The sequence below is a fragment of the Eubalaena glacialis genome, chromosome 19 (genome assembly GCF_028564815.1).
Source record: "Eubalaena glacialis isolate mEubGla1 chromosome 19, mEubGla1.1.hap2.+ XY, whole genome shotgun sequence".
NCBI lineage: Eukaryota > Metazoa > Chordata > Mammalia > Artiodactyla > Balaenidae > Eubalaena > Eubalaena glacialis.
The window spans coordinates 11337742-11348064 of NC_083734.1; the positions used below are offsets into that span (position 1 = coordinate 11337742).

General features: G+C 51.2%; 1 protein-coding gene across 1 annotated transcript; it reads right to left on the reverse strand.

The window, feature by feature from the left end:
• Window positions 1-2855: 2855 nt before the first annotated feature.
• LOC133080628 (uncharacterized) lies at window positions 2856-3221 on the reverse strand. The gene has a single exon (XM_061176644.1). It carries the CDS (start codon window positions 3219-3221, stop codon window positions 2856-2858), a length of 366 nt encoding a protein of 121 aa, XP_061032627.1.
• Window positions 3222-10323: the final 7102 nt, after the last annotated feature.

Here is a 10323-nt window from a genome sequence, read left to right on the forward strand (position 1 = left end):
AAGAACCCGCCTGCCAATGCAGGGGACACGGGTTTGAGCCCTGGTCCGGGAAGATCCCACATGTGGCGAAGCAACTAAGCCTGTGCGCCACAACTACTGAGCCCGTGTGCCACAACTACTGAAGCCTGCGTGCCTAGAGCCCGTTCTCCACAAGAGAAGCCACTGCAATGAGAAGCCCGCACACTGCACTGAAGGGTGGCCCCCGCTCGCCACAACTAGAGAAAGCCCATGCAGCAACGAAGATCCAAAGCAGACAAAAATAAATTAAAAAAAAAAATTGTAGGCATCCTAAAAACAACAACAGCAAAAACAAGGTATGGGGAAAAGTAAGGGCTAATAGGGGAGAATATGGGGGTATGGGAAGAGAGATTGATTTGGGGGTTGGGGTGAGCTTAACATCAGGGATAGCAATGATGCGGTGAATGTTAAGGAAGACTGGAGCACAATATTGGGGAGACAGTAATAATCCACGTATTTGAGGAACAATACAGTGAATCCTGAAATAAAGGGATCAAATGGGGCTGCATATTTAGGAGAATATTGGAGTCAACGTTCAAAGTGTAGAGCAATAGGACCTAATAATGGTATAATCATGGGAACCAGGTATTGGAATTTGGGGAAGAAAATGGAGGCCTAGATTTGGTGGCACAGAAAGGGTCATGATATTTGTGGAACAATGTGTCAAATATCAAGGAACAGGGAACTTTGCTTTTGGGAATGGGGGGGCGTTCTATCAGGGGATTAACTGAGGGCAAAATATTGGGGGATCATATCCTGAGTAGTCACTGAAGGACTGTGTGAGGGATAAGAGGGGTTGTGTGAGGGACTTCCCTGGCGGTCCAGTGGTTAAGACTCCAAGCTTCCACTGCAGGGGGTGTGGTAGGAAACTAAGATCCCACATGCCCTGTGGTGCGGCCAAAAAAACAAAAAAAAAGAAAAGAGGGGATGTGTGACTGGGAAACAATGGGACCAAATGTTTGGAGAGCACTGGGCCATGTCTTGGGATTCAGTGGTTAGTCAATATTAAAGGACAGTAAAGATCCAATATCCAAGACTGAAAACTGGAAAAACAGAGAGAGGTACATATTGTGGTAACTTGGAGACTTAATTTTGGGGAATAGTGCCTTTTATTGGGGGAAAATTATTGTAAACTGTGGCTGCACAGCACAGGCTGACGTTGGGAAATGGTGGATGTCATGCTTTTGGCACTGAAATAAAGGGGCAAGATATTAAGGCATGTAGTGATATGGGATTATGGGAAAATAGAACTGGGAAATGACAAGGCCCTGACATTAGCAAACACTGAGCTTATAAAGATACAAGCTGGGTGAATTAGGGGGCAAATTGTAGAGCTCAGTGGGAGGACTGTCCAGGGGCAGAAGTGTCCTGATAATGGAGGCAAGTAGGGACTAAATACTGAGGGGCAGTGAATAATGCCGCAATGGGATAGTGACAGACCTGCTGTCAGGGGACAGTAGAACTGGACACTGGTATGCTGTCAGGACGTGATATGGAGAAGATGTCATTTAGAGGTCTGTATAGCTATTTAGTGGAGAGAGATGCTGTATCTTGGAATGCTGGATAATGGGATGAAATTTGTTTCGGAGGGACAGTAGGGATGTTGTGAAGATTATGGGATGAAACTTGGAGCAGACTAGGAAGTCTGGTCGGCCCACTGCATAGATGGAAATTAATAAAGAACAGAATATAAAGGAGACTGGAAAAGGAGCATTTATTCCATCAGAGGTACCATAATTACAGACATTTCCAAGTAAAGTATATGCAGTATTAGAGCGTTATGTTTTGACATTTAACATTCATGTGTAAACAGAGATAGCAGGTGGGTAAATAGCCTGCCAAGGTGGGTTTTGGTATTAGGTCTTTTGGGTATGAGATGACAAACTCTTGGGGTTGGGTAGTTTCCTAGCACGAATTCTTATCAATGAGAGATTCCCTCACCCCCTTTATCTTGGGCCCCATAGCTCTGGAAGGGCTCTGGCCCAGGATGAAGCCCCCCCAGGTCCCCAAAAACAGCAATGAAAGCCCCCTGTGGACCCCAGCGCCTCATCCCGCGCAGCGTGCAAGCTATGGGCGTGCGTCTCTGGAGGTCTACAGCCGTTGGTCCCAAGCCGTCCAGGACACGATGAGACTGTGGCTTCCTGGCAGGACAGCTCCTTCGGCTGTGTCTCGGCTCGGCCCGACATCGGTAGCGGCATGAAACCCTAAGGCAGGGAAAGGCACAGTCTGGGTGGGCTCAAGCCTCTGGGCAGGTGGCGCGCTACCCCGACAAACTCACTGTGTCCTGCGCTCTCAGGTCCGCCAGTTCCCACGCTCCGGGCTCTGCGCCAGCTCGGGGGGCACTGCTGGCTCCTCCGGGGGCGATGCAGCATCACAGGGCTTCGGCTTATCCCAGGCCACGGCGCCGACCCCCCCGCGGGGCCCTCTCTCTGGAAGGCGGCGGGCCCGGGTCTGGCTCATCCCTTAAAGAACAGAAGATTGGGCTCGCTGTGCGCGCCCCAGACACAAAATGACAGGCTTCCTCTGCGTGCCCCCACCTCACAAAGCGGTAGGGTCCAAGGACATTATCCTCATTATAAATGGGGTTCAATCGCACCGCGAGATTCTAAACGTTGGAGTCTGTGTTCCTGCCCCTAATCCCCAGATGCTTATTTCATTAGCGGTAGCTGCTTTGGACGTTCCTACTGATGGACAGTTAGACAAAGGTAGTGACAAGCAGAGAAGAAAAGAAGCATCAAAAGCTAGATGAAGGGGGTGCGGCGCGTCTCCAGACACAAAATGCCGAGCCCTTCTTTTCCCTTCCCTCCCCCCTCAGCCCTGAGCCCATCACCAGCAAATCAGGCAAGCTGTAAATGGATATAGGTAAAGATGCAGGAGGTGATGGAGAAGGCGATGGCCGCGTAGATAAAGATGGAGAGGTGCGGAAAATGGTCGAGATAGCAGCCCTCGTGCAGCGGAGGCGCCTCCTCCTGGGGCTGGGGGCGCGCCGCGGCCTTGGGGGGCTGCCCAGGGCGGGCCCCCTGCGCCCTCCCACCAGTGCGCCGACCGGCCTTCCTGCCCGCGGCCCACGCCGACTTGGGCCGGCGGACAGCGGGGGGCTCTTCTGGAGGCGGCTTGTCAAACAGGCCTTCGGAGTCAGAGTCGGGGTCCGGGCGAAGCTGCTCGTGGTCCCAGGGTTTGCGCTGAAATAGTTGGTCAGCCATTGGCGAGAAGCGCGGCGAGACGTGTCTGCCTGTTCCGGGTGGTCGGGTCCGGGCAGGGTCGAGGCGCAGTGGGCGGTGGCGGGGCTGCGGCTGTATTTCTACTACCGGGGAGGGGGCGGCGTGGGGCGGAGCCGGGGAGGGGGCGGGGGCTCTGCAGGGTCTGCGCAGCCTTTGTCTCAATCAAGGCGCCTCTTGCTCCTGGCTCCGGCTTCAGCCCCCAGCCTGTTGCAGAGGTTGGCTGTCCAGGTTCAATCTCCAGGACGCTCCAGGGCTGGCGCCTCAGGAGTCTGTGTGCAACCTGCCCCGTTTCCATGGCAACCTGACGCGGGGCGCAGGAAGGAGGGGGTGCGAGCTGCTAACTGGGACCCAGGGGCGCGAAAAGGGGACTTGGGGCCAAAGAAGCGGAAGTGCAGACGGCCAGGATCCCAGCTCCGCGCGGAGCTTCCCCGAGGAGTTATTTCTCCTTTTAAGAGAAATATTGTGGGGTCTTTTTTTAATTTTAAATTTTAATACATGAAAAATCTAATACATAATCCTTGTAGAAAACGTGAAAGTTAGAAAGCACTATAGCAAAAAGAGTAGCAAAATAAAGGCTCCCACAATCCCGAGGCCCAGAGGTAGCACGGTTAACGTGGTGGTGCTTTTCCTCCTGCTCCTCCCCCACGAACGCAGTATCCCAGCCTTTTGGGCGTCTCACATATGATTAGATTAGGAACAAGTACTTTCAAAGGTTGCCATACCTGAGCCAGTCCACCCCCCCCCCGCCCCCATCCCCAGGCTCCTCTTGGCATCCCCAAGGCCCTTGCATGGCTTCCACTGGTACTGCCACAGACTGCTGGGTACCACAATCTCCTGGCACCTCTGTTGCACCCAAGGTTCCAAGGCTGGTGGGTGTTCCCTTGTGGAATGTGGGGAGAGCAGCCACTAGGACTTACTTGGGTCCCAGTGGTTTGGAGGGGTGCACCAGCAGGCCCTGTCAGTCGCAGCAGACCAGACTCAAACTGCCATCAGGGAACTCATTCGCTCCTGCAACTGAAAGGTCCAGGGGGAACCAGGACCAGTGTGCTGAAACAATGTCACCAGGGTGCTGTCTCTCCATCTTACAGATTGTCAGGGACTTCTTGCAGGGCAAGAGCCTACTACATAGTGGTAGGTACTCAGATAAAATTTGTTGACTGAATCGCAATGATTGAATGGCTATTAGCAGCAGCAGGCTCACATGCTCACAGTTTAGCAAGTCTAGCTGAAAGAGCTTCTAGTTGGCTAGAGGTGGAGAATATGGAACCCACATACACTGTTGTTGGGAATGTAAAAGGGTGCAGCAACTTTGGAAAACAGTCTGGTAAATTTCATAAAAATTTAAACATTCACTTACCATACAACCTAGGACTTCCACCCCCAGTTTTCTGTCTGAGAGAAATGAAAACATATGTCTACCTAGAGACTACATGAATGTCCATAGCAGTGTTATTGGTAATAGCCCCAAACTGGAAACAATCCAAATGTCCATCAAATGGTGAATGAATAAACAAAGTGTGGTTTATCTATGCAATTGGATAATATTCAGCAATAAAAAGGAGTGAACTACTGAAATGTGCTACAACATGGATGAACCTCGAAAACATTACACTAAGTGAAAAAAACCAGATGAACATGGACACGGAGTGTATGATTCCATTTCAATGAAATGTCCAGAAAACAATGAGAGATCACTTCACACCTGTCAGAATGGCTATCATCAAAATATCTACAAATAACAAATATTGGCCAGGATGTAGAAAAAAGGGAACCCTAGTATGGGTCAGCATTGTCAGTGCTGAGAAAACTGGTACCACCTCTGAGGGAAGCAATTTAGCAAGACATAGAAAGTCAGGAGGATATCCATGTCCTTTGACACAATCATCTCACTCCTTAATAACTGATTTCAAGACAGTGATCTAAAGGATAAAGAAAAGCTCTCTGCAGAAAGATGCGTACTGTTTATCATGGCAAAAAATTGGAGCAAACTCAATGTTGGAACAAGAGGAGAATGGTTAATTAAATGATGGTGTATCCACTGCACGGTATCATGCACAACCATCAGAGAGGTTATTCTGAAAACTCTCAAGTAGCTTGAAGGATGCTTGTGATGATCTAAATCAAAGTCAAAAAAGCAAGATTTAAAACCACGTGTGCTAGGATGACAACAAGATGAAAATGTATTCCTGCAGAGAAAGGCTGAAATGAAAAGAGTAAATATGGTCATTTCTGAATTGTTTGGATGGTGAGATCATGGGGCAATTTCTTTCTCATTTTTCCAGACTTTGTGTACCATTGTTATACTACTTTTTGTGCAACAAAAGCAATTAACAGTTGAGAAAATCTAAGAAATGGAGCCAGTGGCCACTTGTAGGATTAACAATACCCTGCAATGTTCTGATTGGTGCCCACGCAGACTAAGGACCTTATCCAAGTGTCTGGATGGCCCTACATTGCCTAGCAACCACCTGCTCAACAGCGGTTGCTACGAAACCTGGGACAGAGCCAGGACTCCTAATACCCAGTGTCCATAGTGCTGCCAGCCTCTTCCCCTTGTTACCGAAAGCTCGGCCTCTCTATACACCGGTGCCGAAATCAAATCTCGGAGACAGAGTTTTGGGTGAAGTAGAAAAGGATAGCTTTGTTACTTTGCCAGGCAAAGGGGGACACATTGGCCTCTGCCTCAAAAAACTATGTGTCCTGACCCAGGAGGATTTGATGAGGGGTTTTATAACAATGGTTCAAAGGTGGGGTCTCCAACAAGATTAAGGTGTGAGCAGGGCCTGCCCTCCCTTAATCTCGTCTCAGCTGGTTGGGTGGGTCTCCTAATCTTGATGAGCTTCTCTGGTCCCTTTAATCTTGTCTCAAGTGGTTTCTTGGCTGCTTCTCCCTTGATTAGCAACTGTTTGAATCTGCCCTTTGGAACTCAGGGAAGGTCATGGAGGCTGGAGTCTTGCCTACAAGAAACGGGGGACAAAAGGGCCTCTGTCCCCGGGAGCCCCACAGGGCCCCGCTTGGTTTCACCCTCAAGTTCTGTACCTAGTGTCATGCTCCCATCTAGCCATTCCTCTTCCTCTCCTGCTTTCCTCCTCCAGGTTCCCTATCTGCCTGAGGCTAACTTGCCAGCAGCACTCGATGGGCCCCCACAGCCATAGAGCCCACCACAGCGCAGGTGATCACAGGTTCCTTAGGACCGATTAGGGCCTGAACCAGAGTATGTGCATGGCTTAAAGCTTAAGTCTGCAGTTATCTCATCATTGAGACAAGTATTGCCAGCAGCCTCTAAGGGGCCCTAGCCCTAGCAAAGTCTTCTTCCCACGGGAGTGATTCTCTCACTAGAGGCATTGAGATCAGCTTAGGGCTCCCACCACCCCAGCGAAGGCCTGACCCAGAGGAAGCATTAAATCCATGACCCTAAAACAAATTCTTTGATGGGAGTCATGGGACATTTCCCTGTTCTAAGTAGCCCACTTTAAAGAGAAAGAAAATTCATCTAGGGTGGATTCATCTCAACACAATGATCCTGGAGGACCCCCAATCTTCCACTATTGTTGAGAATGATCCATTCCCATCACCTCCTCCGTGTTAACTCTACCATCACCTCCATCTTGAGGAAGCCACCTTCCACCTCTACCTGATCCCCAGTGACCGCCAGGGTGAGCTGATGGCAAACATGAAATGCAGCCCGAGGGATCCCTAGACAGGGATGGGCCTCTTATAAGTGGGAATGTTGGTGTGAGTGAATGAACCTGCCCTGTGCTCAGCTGTGGATGGTTCCCTGGCTCACAGAGGCCTTCTTGGAATGGGTCCCAGCTTCATCACTGGGGCCTAGATTACTTTTTGCTGACCTACCTGCAAATCAAAAGGATCAGTGTTATTTCCAGTGTCCGTGATCTGAGATTCTGAAGGATCGCACATGTCTTCTGAGAACCAAGGAAGTTGGGGAGACAACCAGGTAAAGGTCAGGACCTCTCTTCCAGGTTGGGATAATGGCACACCTGATTGTTGGCCAAATTGGTAACAGCAGGAGCAGATTGAGAGGAGTTTGGCGGGGGGTGGGGTGTGGGGTGAGGGGGAGGTAGATCTTACATGTTTGATCCTATTTTTTATAAGACAGTCATAAACCCTGTGTGTGTGTTTGCATGTATTGTTTAAAAGATTATTCATGACAATTGTTCAAATAGTAAGGCAGATTTTATCGAGGACTATTGTGCTAGGTATAGGAACTGCTGCCATAGGGTTTGGCAGGAGAGGAGAGAGATTGGGCTCAACTGTGAATACGAGGAAAAGTTGGGGATTTATAGCCAAGGAGCAGAGTGGGGTGGCTGGGGGGTGGGGTAGTGGTAGTGGTGCCAGTGGTGTGTTTGTCAGTGGGTGGAAAATTACTAACAGGGTAGGGTAATTCTTTGCTGCAGGATTGTTGCTGATGGCAGGCCAGAGTGATCAGATATCACCTGGAGGATGCTGGCGGATGAGGAATTTGCTCAGATAGCAAGGGTGGGCAATTCCGGATAAACTAAGTTAGCAGGATTCTAGCTAAAATTGGACAATGCAAAGAAAGACACAGAAGTCCAAAAGTTAAGGCGCAGTTGGGAAGAGGATTCAGAGGAACCCAAGTTAAGTTTGGTCAAGGAGAGACTTTGTCAGTGCGTATATAAACATATATGATTATAGAGATAGGAAAAAGGTGTGAAAAGACACACATAAGGTTGTTATCAAAATTCCTGCATTTGTAGGGCACAACGCCATAGCAGTACCACAAACAGCAAGGATATCTGCGGGTAAAGTTCTGACTGAAATGTCACCTCCTCAGGAAACTCTTCCCTGAATGTCACCTCCTCAGGAAAGTCCTCTCTGAATGTCACCTCCTCAGGAAAGTCCTCTCTGAGCATCCTAAAGTTGTGTACTGCTCCCCCATCCCCAAAGATCACATTCCCCAATTTTTGTTATCTTAAAAGTACCTAACAGTATGTGAAATTATCTTCCAAATGGATTTATTTATGATTTCTTATCTACTTGCCGCAGGAATATAAACTGTTCAAGGGCAGATACTCTGTAGCTTCTGTTATCACAGCGAAGCCTCAGGCACAGTGAAGGTAAGGTTTGTTGACTGACAGCGTTCACTGAATCACTACTAGGTGTGTACGAGCCTTACACATTAGTGCACATCATCCTCAACCGTTTGATGCAAGTGTTATTAACCCCCTTTTACAGACCTGAAAACTGAGGTTCACAGAGGTTTAGACTTTTCCAAGACCACACATCTAGTGGGTAGAGCCAGGACTGGATTCCCAGCTCACTGCCTTTTCCTCAAAATCCCAACTGTTGGCTGTTAGGGTTGGGATCCAAAGCACACGGGCACCTTTCCCCCAGCTCCAATCCTGCCCTTGTTCGCTTCTGGCCTTTCTCTCCTCGAAGACCCTCCCCACTTTTCAGTTGGCTGCCATGAAAATGGCTCCAGATGTGGGAACAGATTACTGGGGCTTCGGCAACAAAAGACTGCGATGGGCTGGAGGGAAGGGAAGTGAACGCGGGAGCTCCGCAGACTAGGGCAGGGCAGGCAGGCCCCTCCTCGCGCCTCCTCCCCCCCCACCCCGCCTCCTCCCCCCCCACCCCGCCTCCTCCCCCCCCACCCCGCCTCCTCCCCCCCCACCCCGCCTCCTCCCCCCCCACCCCGCCTCCTCCCCCCCTGCGCGTGCCTGCGAACCCCCGCGTCCGGGTCTTGGCCGGGAGCGCGCCCAGCGACCCCGCACTCGCGGACCGCGCGCCGCCCCCGGGCTTTCCCCGCACTTAGTCTGCAGAGGTCCCGGGCTGCCCCCCGCGTCGCCAGGGAGAAAGCTCGGCTGGACGCGGCCCCGGGGAGGCCTCCCGCCGGCTGCCGAGGCCCGAGCTGCTCCGAGAGCGCGCGGGCGGGCCCGGCGGCCTGGGCATCTCCCGGTTTCTGGGTGCCATCCGGTCCCCAGCCGCGCTCTCCGCTTCCGAAAGATCGTTCTCGAACTCACACACATTTGGCTCGCCCGAGGCCTCCCGGCGGGTCGTGAGAGGAAGGAAACGGTGGGTGGATGGGAATGAAAATACGGGGCTCGGGGTTTGTGTTTTGGGGTATTTGCAACTCCGTCATCTCGTGGTTTGGGGGAACAGTCTCTTGTGTGTGCCTGTCTGTCCTTTGTTCTCCCTGTAGAAAGGAAGAATCCATGACTGCCAACTCCCATTACCAGAATAAGGTGCAGTTTGCGCCTGCGACATTTTCCCCAACTTTATTTGGGAGTTGTTGCTGAATCATATTTTCTGCGCTCAAATATTTTGTGATGTGGGGAGACATGGCTGCATTATCCCATGTGTTTGCTGGTCTGAGTGGAACAGGATGTCCGGGTTTGGGGCTGCAGCCCTCCAGCCTGCTGTCCTTTGGGGAGGGCTTGCTTTGGAGCCCTGGCGGTAACCTCACCCTTCATGGCCTGGGGTAGCGGGTTTGGGGGGCCTGGAAAGTAGAGACCCCCTTGGCCGCCCCCTCTCGGTGGTAGGAGTCTCTGCGTCCCTTTCCATTCTTGTCCTGTCTGCAAGTCTGTGGGTGGGCTCAAGTCCTCACAGGGATGAGCCCTATGAGGGGCCCAAGGGGAGGGTGGGTGCCCTGGCCTGGGCTGGACAAGTGAAAAACAAATCTGTTTTTGCCCTTATTCACAAGCCATTCAAAACCCCCAAGGTGTCCATTTCCATTGTCCATCTCCAGCCAGACGTGGCCAGTCCCATGTCCTCCCTACTCCTCTGTGCATCTGGATGGCACAGGGAGGGCTCTGGGTTTGGCTGCTGCGGCCAGCAGACCAGGCTCTCTTGGGTTAGGCTTCTACAAGGTCTGCAGAAGTCCTGCCAGCTCCAGACGGACATTCTCTGAGATGCTGTCATCCTACCCTGACAGCTGGCCCATGAAAGCCAAGGGAGGCAGTCTGGGTGCCTGTGTGGCATCCCTGGGCATGGCCATATAATGCCCAGCAAAGGCATCATCGAAGTTCCGTAACTTTAGGACAAGAAGGCAACTCAGATGGCAACTTGTTTATAGGTTAAGAAACAGACCCAAGGAGCTATCAGG